Source organism: Pseudorca crassidens, chromosome 19 (assembly GCF_039906515.1).
Source record: "Pseudorca crassidens isolate mPseCra1 chromosome 19, mPseCra1.hap1, whole genome shotgun sequence".
NCBI lineage: Eukaryota > Metazoa > Chordata > Mammalia > Artiodactyla > Delphinidae > Pseudorca > Pseudorca crassidens.
The window spans coordinates 54,078,713-54,097,488 of record NC_090314.1 but is presented as its reverse complement, the minus strand read 5'-3'; the positions used below and the strand labels follow the sequence as shown (position 1 = coordinate 54,097,488).

Sequence of the window (18,776 nt, the reverse complement as noted above, 5' to 3'; positions counted from 1 at the left end):
GAAGCGTTGCGCGTGCGCGGGGCGGGCCTGCGCGGGGCGGGGGCGGTGCTTTGTGTGCGGCCGGGAGGGCGCGCGGCGGCGGTGGCTGTGCGGGGAGCGGCGGGTGCCGCGGTCTGGGCGGGGCAGCATGGAGGAGCTGAGCAGCGTGGGAGAGCAGGTCTTCGCCGCCGAGTGCATCCTGAGCAAGCGGCTCCGCAAGGTGCGTGCGGCCCGGCCCGTGCCCACCCGCGCCCGCCCACCCCGGCTCACGCGCCTCTTCTCTCCCTGCAGGGCAAGCTGGAGTACCTGGTCAAGTGGCGTGGCTGGTCCTCCAAGTGAGTCCCCAACAATGCGGCGCCCGCCTTCCCGCCCGCGCCACCTCGGTGTGAAGGGGGGGCGGCGTGGGGTTCCTCGGCCGCGCCGTCGGGGGGCGTCGCGCGCCGGGCGGGAAGTTTGTGGGGGCTCCGCGGGCTCCTCGGGCTTGGCGGGAGGGGGCACCCAGCCTGCGCAGGGTGCCCTTTGTTTACAAGCCCGCGGGTCGCAGGGCTGGGCGGCCTCCCCTTCCAGCCCGCCCAGCTCCGCTCCCGGCGCCCCGGCCGCCTCTCCCCGCGCCTGGCCCGCGCCCCTCCGGCGCCGCGCGTTCCTCCCGCGCCCATTTGTTGCATGCGCCCCCGCCCGCCTCAGCCCTCCCTGCGGGACGCGAGCCCCCCTACTCTAGTCCGTATTTTCCCCGCTGTAACCTGAGCTTTCTATTCATGGATGTAGGACTCCTTTTTTTTTTTTTTTCTTTTAATGGATGGGAGGGGACTTGGCATCCCGGAAGGGGCTCTATTTACAGAGAATCGCGCAGACCCAGTTCCCCTTTCTTCCCGGACCCCACTTTTCTTTCTTTGCTTAACTCTCCGGGTTCCTGGCCCGCGTAGGCCTGGGCGACAGCAACATCTTTGGGCTGCGTTTCTGTGCCCCTAGGCCTCCTTCTCCCTGCATCCTGAAGGAGCCTTCCCTTCCCTCCCTGGCTCCGGACCAGGGTTTGGGGTCTTCCCTCTCTGCAACTTTCCATTTTATTGGGATTTGTTTTCCTCCAGAGGGAGGCTGTAGAGTCCTCCTGAGGCCGGGTGTTAATTGGGGGTTGAGGTTGTGGTTTCCCTTTGAGTTTGAGGACACGGTGTTGGCTTCAAGAGTTTGGTGTCCAGGAGCTCGTCCTGGGCATGGGTGAGACCTTTCGGGACTCTCCCCAGCACCCCGGTGCCCTGGCTGCCAACAGGGATCGGAGAGCAATGGCGCAACCCCACTTGGGCTTGTTTCTGAAGTGGCTGGTCAGTGCCTAGTGCTTTAAGATGCCTTGTTCTTTGCTTTTCCAGACACAACAGCTGGGAGCCAGAGGAAAATATCCTGGACCCGAGGCTGCTCTTGGCTTTCCAGAAGAAGTGAGAAAGTTAACAGACCTGTGGGAGGGGGAGACTGTTGGGGGGACCCTGGCCTGTCACACAGTCGTACAGGGCAGTGATGGCGCTCCAGGAGTCCCAGGCTTGGGCTGTGGTTTGAGGTCCCAGATGAGTCCTCTCCCCACCTTCCCTCGGCTGGCCAGCACTGTGCCCAGACCTTGGGAGTCACTGAATAAGTGCTGCTTTTGGTCTTTGTGACAGCCAGATTTGCCAAAATGAACCTTCTTGGTTCCTTCGTGAAAAGTTCTGGCTTCTCTTCTTGGCCTTTTCTGTTGACTAGTTTGCAAATAGCACTGGTTAAAAACAAGGATGGCAGGTTTGCCCTAAAAATTGCAGACCTGGCCTCCCAGTCCTCCTTGTGGGTGCCATTGAACAAGAGAAGGCTCAGAGAGGGAGCTGGGACACACAGCAGAAAGCTATGCCTACTGTGGTGTGTCTGACCAAGAACAACACATTCATTTTTCTCTGCTGCAAAACAGCTAGCACCAAGTGAGCACCCCGGGGGCCCCTTTACCAGTCTCGGGCTGAATTTACTTCTGTAATTCTAGATGTCATATCTGTTTTTAGGTAGGAGACTTGGGTTAAAAGAGACCTCTTTGAGATACTCAGGGGAAAGGGTGGTGAGGGGCATGTGATGGCATAAGGTTCCAGGGAGTGCTATTCCAGAGCAGGCTGGTGGGGGCAAGGTGTGGGGATTGCCCTGTTGATAGAGGCTGATAAATTAGGTGCTCAAAATCTTTCCCAGACGGGGTCGATCCGGCCAGCTGTTCTCTGGTAGCTCAAGCTGTGTCCACTTTTTTTTACTATAGCAGGACATTTTGGGTCTTCTCAGAAGGGCCAGAGCAATGGGGAAAAATAGAGATAGATTTTGGTGGGGGGGGTGAGAGAAAATACATCGAGCATATGCTTGCCTCAGTACCTTTGAAGAAGCTTATGAGCAAGCTGTCTGCTGTTTACTCCGTAACTCAGGTCCTGTAAGTCGCAGAGGGTGGGAGCTGATACTTTTCTCTGTAAGACAGTGTCCTGACCGTCGAGAGAGTGTGTGTCCTTAACGTCACTTTTACTTACAGCACAGCAGACAGGAACTGAGGTTAGCAAATACCAGAGAGATAGATGCAGCAGTTACAAAGAGCCATGGGGTGGTCTGGTTTACATCACGGGGGAGAGAAAACTGGGAAAGTGGGTGCTCTGTCTTCCTGTCCACCCCAGAGATCCCCCTGGGAACTAGGAACTGGTGGTGATTTGCTTGGTGTGGGGATGTGACCTTTGACTGTAAGGGGAAGTCTCAGGTTCAGAGCTCACGGGTACAGGTTAATGTGTCAGCAGAGACTCCTCTACTTTTAGGAGACATGTTGGGGCTGCTTTGAGTATGAGCTCTGTCTCGTTGTACTAATTGGCTTCTTTAAGAGATCACCTTACAGGCCTCAATGCAATGATGTTTGCCCATTTTGATTACCAGGAAACTGCTCCAGATAGAGCCTCTTCCCCGGGGGTAGCCTGGAATAGAGGCTTTTGGGGCTGGTGGGTGGAGGCGGCTTTCTTGGCTCCCTGACCCCAAGTCATGGAGCTGGTTAATGGTGTCCTGCCTTGAGCCTTGAGCCCTGAGCCCTGGCCACCTCGGAATCAGGCGTCACCAGTACTTCCATCTAGAGCAGAGTGTAGGAACAGAAAGGGCTTAGAAAGAGGAAACCAGAAAAGAAATGTGAGCCAGGGGCACTGGCTCTGGGTAGACCGTGTGGGGACCGGGAGCCCTTGGTTACCCCAGTGCTCTGACGACCGTGAGATTTTGTGCGGGCATTAGAAGACTGAGAATGGGGGGCAGTGGTCCTCAACTCCCTACCTCTGGACTCTCTTACTTGGAGTGAGGGGGTTGGACCACGTGAGCACAAAGCCTCCTTCTAGTTGTGGTATTGTAGAATTTCCACAATATCATCTCCCTGCAGAAAGTGGCCAGGATCCGCACAGGGTTTTAAGAGGAGTCGGAGAAAACTGGGAACCGTTCCTTTCCCAGCTTTACTTGAATTTCGTGACTTGACTTTACCCAAAGGTAGATGAAATAGATGGAGGTAAAAATAATACTGAACCCTAATGCAAAGATGGGGGTCTGGACCTCTGCCTGGGATGTGTTAATTAACAGGATATGTTTTTGCAGGGAAACTGGTGCTAAGCTACCTGGGGGTGTTTGAAACCACGGGGTTCCAGGGTGGCAGAAGGAAAGTCTGTGACTCTGATTGCTGATTGTCTTCAGGGAACACGAGAAGGAGGTGCAGAACCGGAAGAGAGGCAAGCGGCCCAGGGGCAGGCCGAGGAAGCACACGGTGATGTCCCCCTGCAGCCGGCACTCCAAGCTTAAGGTGGGTGGCTGCTCCCCTCCCAGCAGTGGCCCTCAGCCGGCTGAGTGGAAGGCAGTGGCGGGAGGGTTGCGGGCTTTGGGGAAGGGGGCCAGCTGGCACCTCCAAGTCTTTCCCTTGCTCAGAAGACCTTGACTCTGCCTCTCTCTAGGCTGCCGCTGTGAGCCTCTGCCAGCAGGGGGCAACAGCAAACCTCAGCTCTCCACCTCCTGCCCTGTCTCTCTGGGGAGGGCCCTGCAATGGTTAAGCCCCCCAAGCTGGTTTCCTGGTCCTGTGACGTCCACTCTGCTACTTTCTCACCTCCATTGGCTTACAGGGAACAAAAACAGGAAGCATGTACACAGTAGGTGCTCATAGGTTTGCCAGGTAGGCGCAGCTAAGAGGGGCACACACACCTGGGCTCCATGGCACAGTCCCTCCTTCCAGTAGCTCAGAGGCAGGATGGGGAAGGGGTCCCGGCCTCAGTCTTAGATGTGTCTGTGATTTCTCTCTTGAAGGCACTGCCCCCGGGGCCTGAACCCACACACTGGCCAGGAGCTCAGTCACTTCTTACAAAACTGCCCTTCCAGGAGGCGGAGAACCCTGCCGTGAGCCTTATTGGCTAGGGTACGCTGGCCTGGTTTTGTCTTCAAAATGTTCTTTTTGAGCAGGATAGTGGGGCTGGAGGATTCAGCTTTACTGCAGGAGAATGTGGGGCATGTACGTTGAGGAACATCAGCAAGGCGGGGGGCCAGCCAGGCAGGGAGGCCCCAGACTCCCTGGGTTTGATTCCATCATCCCCAGTTCGGGGCAGGCGAGCTTTGCGACCAGGAGCAGGTGTTGGCTCTGTCTACCTAAAGTACACTTCTTACACAGGGACCTGAGAAATAGTAAGGTGTGCTTAATTAGTGTTTGGGATGACACCCAGAGGATGAGGAGGGCAGTGGTTTGTTTTCCTATGTGCTGGAAGGTTCTGAAGGGGTCAGCTTTGGAAATGGGGAGATGGAAGCAAGATGTCCGGTTGCTTTAGGTTGCCAAGCTCTCACACACACTGCTTCACTCCACCCTTCCCTTCCGAGACACGTGAATCATGCTGCTCTGAATTTCCCTTTTCCAGGTGTCTGCCGAGGGCCAGGAGCTCCCCGTGCGTCCCTGGAAAGCTCGGCGTCCATTGTCAGCATGTGAGCGTTTCCCTCCATCGTTCTGGCTTCACTTTGTGAACCACCTATTTTTCTTTGTTCTCTTTCACTTTTAACTGCATTTCTTGGGACCTCATAAGGACCTCTTCAGTCCTTTCTGGAACCAAACAGTGAGATCGCTCCCTCCTGGCTGCCTCTCGGGTCTGGAAGCCACAGGAGGGGCTGGCTCCAAGGTGTCTGATGCCCCTGGAGACCAGGCTGTAGAAGTGACACCTACCCCTTTGTCGTTGCAGGAACCCGACGCCCCCTCCAAATCCAAATCCAGCAGTTCCTCCTCTTCCTCCACGTCCTCCTCATCTTCCTCAGATGAAGAGGATGACAGCGACTTAGACGCCAAGAGGGGCCCCCGGGGCCGTGAGACTCACCCAGTGCCTCAAAAGAAGGCCCAGATCCTGGTAGCCAAGCCCGAACTGAAGGATCCCATCCGGAAGAAGCGGGGCCGCAAGCCCCTGCCCCCAGAGCAGAAGGCGGCCCGGAGGCCCGTGAGCCTGGCCAAGGTGCTGAAGACGGCCCGGAAGGACCTAGGGGCACCGGCCGGCAAGCTGCCCCCCCCGCTCAGTGCCCCCGTGGCCGGCCTGGCAGCCCTGAAGGCCCATGCCAAGGAGGCTTGCAGTGGCCCCAGCACCATGGCCACCCCGGAGAACTTGGCCAGCCTGATGAAGGGCATGGCCGGCAGCCCCAGCCGGGGTGGTATCAGCTGGCAGAGCTCCATCGTGCACTACATGAACCGGATGAGCCAGAGCCAGGCCCAGGCCGCTGGCAGACTGGCTCTCAGGGCCCCAACTGCCAACAAGTGCAGCCTAGGGCTGGACCTGAAGGTGAGGACGCAGAAGGGGGAGCTGGGGATAAGCCCCCCGGGAAGCAAAGTCCCAAAGGCCCCCAGTGGTGCTCTGGAGCAGAAAGTGGGGGGCACAGGAGGGCCTCCACACGTCCACAGTGGCAACAAGGTCCCTGCCGGGTGCCTGGGCCCCCAGCCTGCACCCACCCAGGAGCTGAGCCTCCAGGTCTTGGACTTACAGAGTGTCAAGAACGGCACACCAGGGCTGGGCATGGTCGCCCGCCATGCCACAACCACCAAGGGTAACCCTGCCCCCCACCCAGCCACTGGGAAGGGTGCCGGGGGTGGCCTCACTGCGGTGAGTGGGGCTGGCCTGCCCACCGACGCCAGCAAGAGTGAGAAGCTGGCCTCCAGGGCAGCAGCCCTGCCCACGCCTGCCGGCAAGAGGGACTTTGTCAAGGGCAGCATGGCCCCAGGGCAGGAGGGCCACCCGACTCCGGGAGAGGCGCGGAAGACAGCTACACTGTCTGAGATGAGCACCGGCGAAGAGAACAGCAGCTCTGACTCGGACCCTGACTCGGCCTCCCTGCCCAGTGCCGGACAGAACCTGTCAGTGTCCGTCCAAACCAGCCAGGACTGGAAGCCCACCCGCAGCCTCATTGAGCACGTCTTCGTCACCGACGTCACCGCCAACCTCATCACAGTCACGGTGAAGGAGTCTCCCACCAGCGTGGGCTTCTTCAACCTGAGACATTACTGACACCCCCTGGCTGCCCGGGTCTCACCTTCCCCTCTCTGGCCTCTGGCTTTGCTTTGATACATGGCCCGCCTCCCAAACCCTCTCCAGGGGCCGGTGGCCTCCTTCAAGGGCAGGCTTGGATGGGAACTCCCCTGGACCCAGCCCTGCCTGCCACTTTGGCAGGGGAGGCTCCGTGATGCCTTGCCACCCGGCCTCGCCCTTGTTCCTACCTCTGGGCCTTCGCTTTGCTCTCCATTTGCCTCAGGAAGTCTAGGTGGCCGCCTGTGGCTCAGCGAAATGTTTCTCAAGAGCATCCTGTGTTTCTTGAGCCTGACCATGTTCGCTGTTTGAACTGCCTTCGTGGCCTGTGATGACAACGGTGGTCACCTTGCCTCCCAATTTCCCAGAGCACAGGTGTTAGAGGAGGGGGCTTCTGGCCCAGCTTGGCTGTTTCTGCCCAGCTGCTGGAAGAGAAGGTGTTAGGGCTGGGGGGAGGTAAGGCCTGGGGAGCTGCTCCAGGGAGGACTCTGCTCAGTGTGTAGAAGGGTGGGGGGAGCAGGAAAGGGGCCTTTCTGGTCGGAACTCCCCCCTCAGCAATGCCTGAGCTGGCAAGGGTGAGGGGACTGTCCACCTCCCTGTCCCTGCCCCCACCCGGGACAGATGAGGGCTGTGGCCTTAATATAAGAGGACAGGTGTGGCAGTTGGGATCAGGAACCCTGAAGAGGTTGGTGTTGGTGCGATCTAACCTTGATTCAGATTAACAACAGCAGCCCCCAGATGACTCAAGAGTCCAGCATGGGCAGGGAGGGGGCTGATCCCAGAGCTCTTCCACCTAAACCGAGTGTCGGGGGCCGCTGCTGCCTTCCTTTCTGTCAACCTGTTCAAGGACTGTCTTAGTCCTAATCATGGCCCCACAAACTGCCCCAGATCCACTGGGAGGTGGGCAGTTGCTGGCAGTAGGTCCCCCCTCCCGACATCCGCTGGCTTCCAGCTGCTGTGCAGGTGCTTCCCACAGTTCCCACCTACCTTCCCCTGACAATCCCTCCCCACTTCTGGGGGTTCCATGTTCTCTTACCCAGCTGAGAAGCTGTATCCCTGTACCATTTTGGAAATGGGACAAAATCTGAGTGACCCACCTGGCCTTCGGAAAGGCCAGAGCTGCCAGCCCGACTGCCTCCCCCCAGATGGCTGAGTCCGGCAGCTGTCTTGGCAATTCCAACCAACAACAGAATTGCCATTACTGATTTGGGGCAGAGAGGTACATCAGTGAGTGGGGTCACTGGTCTTTATGCCAAAAAAAAAAAAGTGGGAATGCAGGGAACTTTATTTCTGCTTCAATTATCGGTTAACATCAGCCAGCAGGTGTGGGATCTTCTGTTGTCCCCATAGCCCTGAGTGCAGTGGACACGGTGGGCTCTGGTTTCTGAGGGTGGGCCTGCCAGAACTCCAGTCCCCTCAGTCCCTCACCCTCCACGTCAAATAGGAAGAGATGGCTTTTGCATAGCCAAATCGATTTCAACAGTGTGCCTTTGGGGACAGATCACATCCAGGACCTCATTGAGGGGCATCCAGATGCAGCTTCCGACTCTTGTACGTGATAGCCATGCTGGCTGCAGCAGGAGTGGTGCCCACCCTGGCAAACCTGAGGACTGGGGGTCCTGGACAGCCAGGCTGAAACTGGAAAGTGGGCAGTAAAGGGGGAGAATGCCCCCTCCACTGCCCCAGCAGGAGATGGCGAGATGCCAGTGCACTGCACAGTCTGGAAGGAAGGGGTGCCAGCACCCTGGGCCCCTGGCACCAACCTCCCCTCCTGTCCCCAGATGTCCCTGGGTGAGACTAAAGGGGCTCTTCTGGGCTGCCTCCCCCTCAAAGGAGCTCATAACCTCCAAGTTTTGCTGCCTTAGAGGCTGCAGAGCCAGGCCAGTAGCAGCTCTCCCCTGCAAGCCCTCAGGGTGACCCTGATCTGGGCTGATCTGACAGCCCCAGCAGCCAGGTCTCCAAACCCTGATTAGGTGCCTTTCTGTTTACCAGCTACTTCAATCCCAAAGTTTGAATCTGCAAACACCTTACTCCCAGCCACTTTGCCTTCTTGCTGTGTTGTGTGTCTTTCTTGGTGTTTGTGACTCCAAGAGGTTCATGTTTGTGTGTGTTTGTGTGTGTACACACATGTGCAGGCGTGACAGCCTTCGCTGAAGAGTTGGACAGGTGCTCAGAGTTGGTCGTCATGTTTACCAATAAATAAAAGTAGTACTTTTTTTGCTGCTGTGTGTGTGTGGGTGTGGGTGTGGGTGTGGGTGTGTGGGTGTGTGTGTGGGTGTGGCTAGGCATTGGTCACACATCTGACCTGTTTATCCTGCAGGGTTTCTTATGCGAACTGCATCACAGTGTATGTTGAGTGGGTGTTTCAATCCTGTTTTTCTGTTTGCTTTTGTAACGGATAGGAAGGGGCCAGTCTATCTTCTTCTTTAGAGGATTTGGCATATTTTTATATATATTTTTTGGTACCAAAAAGAGTGTTCCTTGTTTTTGGTTACACTCAAGATTCTGACCTGACTAAGAGAGCTCTGAGCCTAGAGGTTTTATTAGGGGGAAACTAGGGGGGAGAACCAGAGCTTTGGACCATTGCCAATCACTGGCTTGATTTGTGTTTTTTAATTTAAAAAAAAAGCCAAATTATTCATGTATGCCACTTCTAATTACTTTAAAGTGTGGCTGTTTGTTTGCTTTTTTTAAAAGAGAGAGAACAAAAGTGAATATGTTATTGCCCTGGGAAACTTAAGATCTTTGTTGAAACAGCACAGCAGCCCAGCCCCCATATTCAATCAGGACCAGTTAAAGGAAATGCTTCCCCCAGGAAACCCACAATGGTTCTGGGGGAAAGGGGTGGGAGGAGGGGAGAGGTAGTGCCTAGAGGACCAGATTTTTGCTCAAGTGCATCTAAAGATTCTGTGGATCTTCTAGTATTTTTGGAGAACTAACGCTAGCAATAGGTTGCAGATCTTTTTAGACTGATGTTAATTTATTTTGCAGGGGAGAGTCATTAGCAAAGGTGTCAGGATTTTTGTCTTAACTTTTTGTTAACTCTTAGTATATCAATAAATTCTTTTCTTAACTTTTCAGCCTGGTGTATGTCATGAGTGATACCTGGAAACAACAGTCTTCACTTTCCCTTTCTTGAGGCAAAATCGTTATCTGGACTTGAACTGAATCATGGGGTGAAAAAATTAAAGGCTTTGGGAAAGGCTCAGCCACTTTCCTGGGATGGAAAAAAAAAAAATGTTCTAAGCAAAGAGGTGGGGTTGGTCATGAGTCCCTACACCAGCGTTTCCCAGGGACGGCAGTTTGGCACCAAAGGGGACATTCGGCAATTCCTGGAGACAATTTTGGTTGCCACAACTCGGGGGCAGGGGTGAGTGTTGTTGCTACTGGCGTCTAGTGGGTAGAGGCCAGGGATGCTGCAATACATTATAAACTCACTCTGAGACATCTCCCAGAAACTAACACTTTAGGTTAAAACAAAATTTCCACACACACACCCAGTATCCAATGATACTGTGTTGGAAAGCTGCTTAACCCCTTGAATCCACCACACGTGGTAACACTTCTAAAGGACACAGCAATAAAATTCCAGGGGAGTTGCCATGAAGCACAAGAAACTGAATCAGTGGTGCTACTGTGACTCCTAACCCATGGCTCATAATAAAGAGATGATTTGCTTATTATGTAACCTTCCCTGGTCCTTTAAGGTTTGCATTACCCTCAGCATGAATTTATTCATAAATTTCAGCCTCTGGGGAGAATGAAGCTCCCTTTGAAGTAAAGAGAGAAGTTGGGCCTGGATGTTGGCCACCACTGATTGAAAGGCTAGTTGGGGCGAAGGCCTGAATGTTTTAGTTTGGGAGGAGATTCCCAATACAAACAGCAGTGCATCCCCCCCAGCTCTGCCCGGCTCCAGAATTCGCCCTGCGAATTTGCAATCAGATTCCTGCAGGGAAGGCTGCGGGCATGTTTTCTTTTGTTGTGCCTTCGGTGGCTGCAGCGGCTTTCTTTTGGAGGAGGTGGGCAGGGACGACCCTAGCTGTCCTGTCCTGGGCCTTTGAGAGCAGCAGAAAGGGGTTGGGGATGGCCGGGAAAAAGCGGGCTAGAGGGAGTAAGAGCCCGCGCCCTTCCCGGTGGCGGGCCCGAGTCCACTTGTACAGAGCGCCGGGCAGACGTGCACGAGGGGGGGCCCTGACCCACACTGGCCTTTGTTAGTTTCTGCGCTGCTGATCTGATCGCCTAATCCACCGCCTTCCCAGAAGAATGGGCTGGGCTGCCAAGGGGCCCGACCTGGCCCGCGGCATCCCGGGGGCTCAGCCCCGCGCCTCCTGGTCCAGCCCGAGGGCGCCTGGTGGATCTGGCGGGCTGGACACATCCTTCTTCCCTACCTTTGTGGTTGGAGGGCCTGGCCGAAGGGAGAGCGCAGAGGGGGAGCCCGCGGTGGCCCACTCTAGAGTACTTTTGGGTAGGGGAGATGAGGCGTTTCCTTCTCCTTTTGGGACCCAGAAAGGCACCGCCGCCGGGGAGGGGGTGGGCGCCAGGGAGCGGGGCTGAGGCCATCGCCTCTAGAGGGCGCGCGCGACCCGCGAAGATCGGGCCGAGGGCTCTTTGGACGCGCGGGGAACATTCCCCACCCCGGGGCTCCGAGCTGCTAAGGGGAACCGAATTGGACGACCCGCAACCCAACCGCTCTTAGATGCCCCCCAGCAGCCTCCGTTTCCAAAGTCTCACGAAGAAAGCCCCGGCCCCAGGCCACAGCCTCTTTCGCCGTGTCCAGGCTCCCAAGGCTGGAGGTAGAGCCCGAGCAAGCCTTGAGACGCTCCAACTAGAACTCCAGCTGGACCGAAGCACCCCTTTGGTCCCAGGGGACTTTGGGGTGAGAAGAGGAAATCAGAATACGAGCCCCCAAAGTGCGAGGGCAGGCCTGTTCGCCATTGGGTCTCCCGCACACAGCACGGGGCCTCGACTAGCATCTGTACTGTTAAGCATCAAAGGGACCAAAAAAAATCCAACCCGACGCTCTCCGAAGAGCCATAAAGATTCCAGTTCAACCAGTGTGTGTGCTGGGCCAGGCTCCGCGCTGGCGGCGGCCCCACGAGGCGGCCCTGCCATCCGGAGGCAAAGGAATGCCCCAGCCGGAAGCAGCACCACAGGCCCAGGCCTCCACACCTGGTCTCTTTCCCAGAGAATCTGCCCAGGCAACGGAAACTCGTGGAAAAAGCACCAGATCAAAGCCGAGGCTGGTGGTGGCCAAACAACTGGGGAAAGTGGGCAGAGTCGGTGCCCTCCATCTCCCTATCTCCCAAAGCACGAGCCCACTCTGCTGCCCAATGCGGGAGGGAGTCTTGGTGGAGCAGCGGGGCCACGGCTTTGGGGCTTTGGGGCTGGCCGCCCGCCGCGACCCTCGCCAAGCCACTCCACTCCCCGCCCTCTGACTCTGCCCGCCGGCCCAGTCCCTCACGTCCGAAGGGTGACCCACTGCCCCAAGCCCAGGCTCCTGGCCGCGCCCTCCCTCCCGGGTCCTCACACAGGCCACAGACTAGAGAAAGGAGGCGGGGAGAGCTCCGCCAAACGTGGGGTCACCGATTCGATGGACAAGAGCAGGAGATGCGCCAGCCTACGCGTGCCCACACGCCTCCCTTCGGGCTCTGCCAAGTACGCCTAGATCCGCGCTTCTCCACGGGGCGACGCCTGCTAGGGCTATGGGGGTGGAAGTGAGCTCAATGTGGTGGCCTCTTTGGGGTCCCAAGGGCGGCTCTTCTGTGCCGGCTTCACGACCCCGCCCCATTGCTGCAGTCTTCGGCCAGGAAAATCTGAGAAACCCCCACCCCACCCTGTGCTCTGCTCTACCCCAGACCGTTCCTCGCCCAGCGATGGGGGTGTTGCCCCCCAGAAGACCGGAGACTGAGAGGCAGTGGGGGTTGGCGGGGGCGGGGGCGCGGGGCTGCGCCGCGGCAGCTCCGGGTTCACTAATCACATCAGCGCGCTCTGCGCCAGCTCGGAGCAGCCAGTTGCCTAGCAATACCCGCGAACTCAATTCCTCAATCAATAGGCGCGAGGCGCTGCATTTCGGGGAGCGCTGGCGAGGCTAGGTGGGTCTGGGGGGCGGGTCCCCAGACAGCACTGGTGAGCTGGCGGGGAAGCCGGGGGAGCGCGGCACAGAGGCGCCGGGCGTCAGGGACCAGGACCTCAGGCCTGGGGGTGGGGTGCGCTGCGGGAGTCCTGCCAGAAGAAAAGGGAACCCAGAGGTCGGGCCCATCTTCCCGAGATCCCCGAGTTCTGCCCAGGCCGCAGAGAAGTGCAGTCCGTAGGTGAGGAAAGCCAGGACCATCCCCTTATAGAAGGCTAAGAAGGGTCACATCCCGCTCCCTCCCAAGCCTACCCCTCTCCACCGCCGGGTTTGGCATCCCCTCAGTTGGGGAAGGGCCTACTGGAAACGGAATCGTCCAGGGCCGACAGGGCGAGAGAGGGGGGTGGGATGGGAAATGAGCGAGGAGGGAAGGATCCTCTCCCCCGCGAGGCGCCTGTTCCCTCTTCTCGAGGGCCAGCAAAAAGGAATAAATCCGAGACACGTCTCTATTTACAAAGTATATATTTAAACATGTAAAAAGCGGTATTGGATACAGACATTCACAACCGCGGAAGATAGGTGCCAACCTTCACTCGAGCTGAGGCGGAGATCGAGTCGAGATTTGTACAAATCTTAGAATTAAATAAACCCAACACGCACACATCCCGCGCGGTTGCAGACTCCCAGCCACGCGGCCCCGGCCCTGCCCACCCACCCCCAGGTCAGCGTCGCAAAAGAGAGTAAAAGAGACGAGCGAATGGCCACGGACAGACGGCAGGACAGAGGGACGGTGGGGCAGAACGACGCTAGCCGGGAAAGGTCAGGGGGAAGGGGCAAAGTCAGCCCCGAGGGAGGGAGATGAGGGCGAAGGGAGGAAGGGAGGGAGGGAAGGCGGCAGCCAGGTGAAGACACGTGTCCCGGAGTGACCTTCCACTCGGTAACAGACATGTCCCGTCAATGAAGTTTCATCTGAAAATAGCGTCGATATTTAAATAGATACACTTGGTCAACGGCGCTTCTTTATACAAAGTCTAAAATACCAGTTTTACAAACGCGAGCATTTAAAAATCCCCATTCCAGGGGCTTCTCTTTACAGGCGCAATTTCATAATTAAAAAAAAAAATCACGTAGTACACCGTCTTCCTCTTTTTTACCCCCTCACTTCAAAGGCAAAAGTCTGGAGGAGAGAGAGGCTGAGAAGAGGGAGGTGGGAATACGGGGAGTGAGGAAGAGAAACCAGGCTGGGGTTCCCGCCCTGTCCCCCCAGCATCGAGAAGTTTCCCCCCTCAATCCCGGGTCCCCGCCGCGCTCGCCCGGAATCTGTGCTTCCTCTCAAGGCTCGGGGCCCCCTCGCCCCTCCCTCCACTAGCAATGGGAAGTTAGATCCCCGCTGGCCCTTTAAGGGTGGGGGAGGGCGGGGAGGCCGCAGGATCATTCCTCGAAGGGACCGGGATGTGAGGGGGACAAATTTGTGCTTTTGAGTCAAAAGAGGAGCGCACGTTCTGCGACCCTGGAGCACAGCGTGGTCAGGAGTCGGCCGGGGCGGGGGCGTCCCGGGACCCGCCGCCACGCAAGGCCTCCCCAGCCGTCTCTTCTCCAACTCCCGCTCCTCCCTCCCCCTCTGGCGGAGTTTGAATGTCGAGTTCAAATAGAGAACACTCCGCGAATCGAAAAGGCCTATAAATTATAGCTTTTGCTTTTAAGGGGGTAAAAAAAAAAAAAGGAAAAGTTCTGATGCGCACTCTTGGATGGAAACCTCCCCTCGCCCCTCCCCTCTCCCAGCCGAAACCGCCGGGATGCGAGTCCTGCCGGCTCCGAGCCCCGAGCCCCAAGCCCAGACCCTCCATCGCACTCCCAGCCAAGCTGCGGCCCCCGCTCCCAGCCGCCCCTCCCTCTGTGGGTCCCGCAGGGTGGGCCTGTCTGGCCATACATTCTCCTGAGAGCTGGCGGCCCGCCCTCCCCGAGGGAGGGAGGCTAGTCCAACTCTTCCTGGGAGGTGGGGGCCACCGTCTCTTCTGGCGTAACTAGAGGACGCGAAAAGGAAAAGTCCACCCCGACCACTTTTCTTGTAAAACAACAAGCGCCTCGAACTCTGGGCACTGACATGCAATCCTCCCAATTTATCCTGGCATTTCGGGAATGTAAACAGATTCGCTGGGTTTCTTTTCTTTCTGTGGAGTAAGGAAAGGAATCGAGGGAACTGGGAGATTTTGTCCACATGACATACACACGATCCGATCTGCGTGTACAACACACACATCTCCCGTAAAGTGCTTTTTCTGGTGTGGTCCTGGGAGAAATCTGCTGCTCCCCAACCACCCGCAACTTTTTATCTTTAACCTCACACACAAAATGTTACTCCAGTTAATACTTTCTCCCCGCAACAGATTTCTTAATCTTAAAAAAAAAAAAAATTAGGAAAAAGAATAACAGACTGACCCCACCCCCTTCCTTTCTGATTGGGGAGCCAACCTTTTGTTGGCCTGGCCCACCAATGGGAAGAGAGAAAAAATCCAGATCCTGCCTTGGTTCCAGGGGTGTGACCTGGGGCTGTAGGAAAAGGGAGGAGGGGTTAGATGGGCTGGCTGAGTCTCTCCTGACACCATCAGAGGCCCAGTGCCCAGGTCTTCATCCTCCCTAGTGCCCTGGGTGGCTGTCAGGCCCCTCCTGCCCATCTCAGCCTGTCTGCCCCAACTGAACCACACTGAGTCTCTCTTTCTCTCCTCGTTTAAATAAAACAACTTCAAGAGTTGAAATATATATATTTAGATATTTTTTCTTAAATAACATATTTACATCTAATAGAAAATATAACTCTAGAGATAATCTTTCCAACCAAAACTGAGGGGGAGGGATGAAAGGAAGGGGGTTATGTGAAGGTAGGGATGGGAAAGGACCAGCCAGAAGGCCACCTCCCACCCAGAAATAAAAAGCATTATGCCAAGTTTGCACTCTCACTCTCTCTCCTGCTCTCTTGTCCTGGGATCACCCACCCAGCAATTCATCTTTTCTCTTTAAAAAAGCCTTGGTCCGTGTTACTTTCCTTAATTGTGACGGTCAAAAAGTTTGAGGTCACGTCGGTGACCACCACCTTCTCCAAGTTGGTCAGAGAGGGGCTCCAGGATTCTTCCTCTGGGTCCCCCAGGATTCTGGCCACTGGGATCCTGGCGATGAGGGAGGGCCTTCCCCCTTGGGCCCCCATGTCCCGATACAAGCCCCCCACAGAGCTGGGGGTGCCTGAGCCATGCCGGACCCGGGGGCCACCAGGGTCCAGGGTGCCCTGGCCTTTGGCCTCCAGGAAGGCGGCCCTGTGCTTTATGACCCTGGCTGGAAAGGTGTCCACAGCCAGCTTGCCCGTGGCCTCAGCCGGGCTGGGGCTGGCCACACCACACTGGGCCAGGTCCGAGTCCTGCCTTCGAGCCAGCTGGATCACACTGTGGCCAGCTGGGAACTTTCCTGCCCCGGAAGCAGTGTCGTCCAGCTTCCTGCCCTTGAGGTAATCTCCAAGGCCATCACTGGGTTCTCCCAAGGGCCTTTGTGAGGGGTCCAGGAGCTCTTTCCGGGGCTTGGGACCTCGCTTCTTGGAGCTGTCGCCTGGCGAGCTGGGTTTGTCATCTGTGCGGCTAGCACCCCGTTCACGCTCTCGTTCCCTCTCCCTCTCTCGATCACGGTCCCGAGGGGGCTCCACTCGGCAGGTGCTGCTGCTCCCCGGTGGCGAAAGACCCATGTTCCGAAGGCCCTCACGGGCCCGGGAAGTAGAGGCCAGTTCTTGGGGTGAGCGGCCGGGATAGGGGATCCGAATGCCTCGGGCCGAGTCACTTCGGAACTCGTAAGTTTTGGCCTTTGCCTTGGCTTGGGCCTGCAAGAAGAGAATGCAGTGTCAAGAGCAGAGCAGTGCCCTGTCCACCGCCCCCACCTCCCCACCCCTCTTCCAGCCCCACCCTCCCTGCTACACTCTCTGATGCCTTGGAATTTCTATATGGGTTGGGGTGAAGCTTAGGGGCAGCAGTCTGGAGGAAGGAGTAGACGATCTATCTGGAAGCAGCCATCCACACCAAGCACACTTCTTGTATTTGATTACATGTCTATTTGGGATGGCTGGGGGGTCCGATAAAGGAATTCTAGTGTGGAATTCTAAAATACCCCTCCCCTCAAGACACACTTAGCAGTGCCAGTGACTTGGTGACAGCCTGTCTGGGGACTCCCTCCTAGATTACGAATAGGACACCCCACTGGTTCACAAGCCCTCAGGGCCCGCTTCCCACAAACTGACATAACATTGCTGCCCACCATTGGACACTGCCATCCTACCTTGAGCAGGAAGGTTTTGGGTTTGGGTCCTCGCTTTTTGGGGCCATAGAGCTCCATCTCTCGTTCCCTGCAGAAAGGAAGGAGGGAGAAAGGGGTGTGTGAGTAAAGAAACCAAGTGGGCCTCCAGTTCAAGCTGGATAGGAGCCACCCTTCATGTTCTAAGTGAGAAGTCGAAGCTTGGAGGGGCCTCTACCTTTCCTCAAAGGCTGCGAGCAGGCGAGCATCCAGGATGTTTTCTTCAGGTTCCCATGTGCTGTACCTAAAAGGAATCAGGAAGAAGTGGGCATCAGTCCCGGGAGCAGGGAAAGAGCCGCGGGTAGGTGTGTGTATGTCTGTAACTTTTCTTGTTGCATTGTATTGTATTTCAACGTAAAGGGAAAAAGAGGAAGAAAGCAAGCTCCCAAATAACAGTCTGGGGTTGAGAATTGCACAGAACCTACTTACTTCTGCGACCAGCCCTTCCATTTCACGAGGTATTCCATGCGTCCCTGAGGATGTAAAAAGGAAAATGTATGTGTGCACGGGGAAAAATGCATGACGAGGACACGAGAAATACATGCAAAAAAATGCATGCACCGAATGAATGCGCGAAATCCCACCGCGAAAGGCAAGCGCCCGCTGCATCACCCCTGCACGAAACGCTGCACAAAGTGCATGCACCGGCATTCATTCCCCCCACCCCGCCCCCCACCCCCCACCCATGCAATCTGTGCATCGCTGCAAGTCTAAGGAAAGCGCTTGGGCTCAGAGCCGCCGCCACGGCCGCGGCCGCTGCTGGGACCTGGGGGAAGGGAAGCTGGGCTGCAGCAGGGGGAGGGAACCCGGGCCGGGAGGGGAGGGCTCGGCCCAAGGCCTGGGGGCACCTACTTTCCGTATGCGCCGCTTCAGGAGGGCTTCGGCCGCGAACACCCGCTCCCCCACCGCTGAAAGCTCCATGTTGACTCGCCGCTTCCCCCCTTGGCCGCTTCCAGGAGCAGAAAAGCAGCAGCCAGCGCACGACAGACCATAATACTCTCCCGCTGACGTCAGTTCTCCTCCCCCTCCCGCGCGCTCGCTCCCTCCCCACCCCCTCCCGCGCGCGGCTCCCTCCTCCCTTCTCTCCCCACTCTTCCTCCCGCCCCACGTGTTGCTAACGACGTTGCTAAAGCCGAGCGGCCAGGGCCAGCTCTCCCGCGCTCTGATTGGGCGAGCTGTGGGCCACGCCCCTCTCGCTTTCTCCCCCGCGTTGCTACGTGACCCGCGTTCCAATCGCCAGGGGGCGGAGTCCGAAGCGACTCCGGAGACAGAGCGCTGGCGGTGGGGGGGGGGGGGAGAGAGAGAGAGAGAGAGAGAGAGAGAGAGAGAGAGAGAGAGAGAGGGAGGGAGGGAGGCCGCCGCCGGAAGTGACGTCGCATGGAGGGCGGGCTCGGCCGCTGTCAGTCTGCTGGGCTGGCAGGGGGGCTGTCCACCCTCTGTCCCCGCCGGGGCCCCCTTCCCGCCGCCAAGATGTCCCTCCGGTGCTCAGCGTCCCTCACAGCTCTCGCTGGGACCCCTGCGGTGGTGTCAGCCAGGCCACGCCCCCTCAGCGACCCCCAGCCCGCCCCACCCCCACCGCCCGGACTCGCGCCCTTCCCTCCCCCCGCCGTCGCCCGCGCCGCACAATGCACAATGCACAGGTGTTGGGGCGCCGCAGGCCGCGCCCGAACCCCAAGAGCCGGCGACGCGCCCCTTGCCAGCTCTTCCACCCGGCCCCCTCCCCCCGAGTTGCACACCCGACCCTCGGTCTCCATGGCAACGGCCTCCCCCGCTGCCGCCAGCCCCATCCCGCTAACAAATCAATGTGCCTGCGTCTCCTTCTCCTGTCGCGCAACCCTGCCCTCGGCCACCCTCCGGGCCCTGCGAGCCGG

General features: G+C 57.5%; 2 protein-coding genes across 2 annotated transcripts; one reads left to right on the top strand and one right to left on the bottom strand.

Moving 5' to 3' along the window:
• The first annotated feature begins 63 nt into the window (after nt 1-63).
• On the top strand, nt 64-9,589 carry CBX2 (chromobox 2). Its single transcript, XM_067714566.1, has 5 exons — nt 64-199; nt 271-314; nt 1,341-1,406; nt 3,673-3,778; nt 5,187-9,589. Exons 1-5 carry the CDS (start codon nt 128-130, stop codon nt 6,489-6,491), a joined length of 1,593 nt encoding a protein of 530 aa, XP_067570667.1. The 5' UTR covers nt 64-127; the 3' UTR covers nt 6,492-9,589.
• A 3,495-nt stretch (nt 9,590-13,084) lies between these two features.
• Nucleotides 13,085-18,186, bottom strand: CBX8 (chromobox 8). Its single transcript, XM_067717459.1, has 5 exons — nt 17,758-18,186; nt 17,335-17,378; nt 17,084-17,149; nt 16,891-16,957; nt 13,085-16,438 (listed from the first exon to the last, which is right to left on the bottom strand). Exons 1-5 carry the CDS (start codon nt 17,824-17,826, stop codon nt 15,581-15,583), a joined length of 1,104 nt encoding a protein of 367 aa, XP_067573560.1. The 5' UTR covers nt 17,827-18,186; the 3' UTR covers nt 13,085-15,580.
• Between the last annotated feature and the right edge of the window lie 590 nt (nt 18,187-18,776).

What these genes read in the sequence shown, in the direction of transcription:
- CBX8 (XM_067717459.1), bottom strand. Translation starts at nt 17,826, where the DNA reads ATGGAGCTTTCAGCGGTGGGGGAGCGGGTGTTCGCGGCCGAAGCCCTC. An exon ending in TGAAGCGGCGCATACGGAAA is followed by an intron (nt 17,379 to 17,757) that starts GTAGGTGCCCCC and finishes TTACATCCTCAG; the next exon opens with GGACGCATGGAATACCTCGT. An exon ending in TGGAAGGGCTGGTCGCAGAA is followed by an intron (nt 17,150 to 17,334) that starts GTAAGTAGGTTC and finishes GATTCCTTTTAG; the next exon opens with GTACAGCACATGGGAACCTG.
- CBX2 (XM_067714566.1), top strand. Translation starts at nt 128, where the DNA reads ATGGAGGAGCTGAGCAGCGTGGGAGAGCAGGTCTTCGCCGCCGAGTGC. An exon ending in TGAGCAAGCGGCTCCGCAAG is followed by an intron (nt 200 to 270) that starts GTGCGTGCGGCC and finishes CTCTCCCTGCAG; the next exon opens with GGCAAGCTGGAGTACCTGGT. An exon ending in TGGCGTGGCTGGTCCTCCAA is followed by an intron (nt 315 to 1,340) that starts GTGAGTCCCCAA and finishes TTGCTTTTCCAG; the next exon opens with ACACAACAGCTGGGAGCCAG.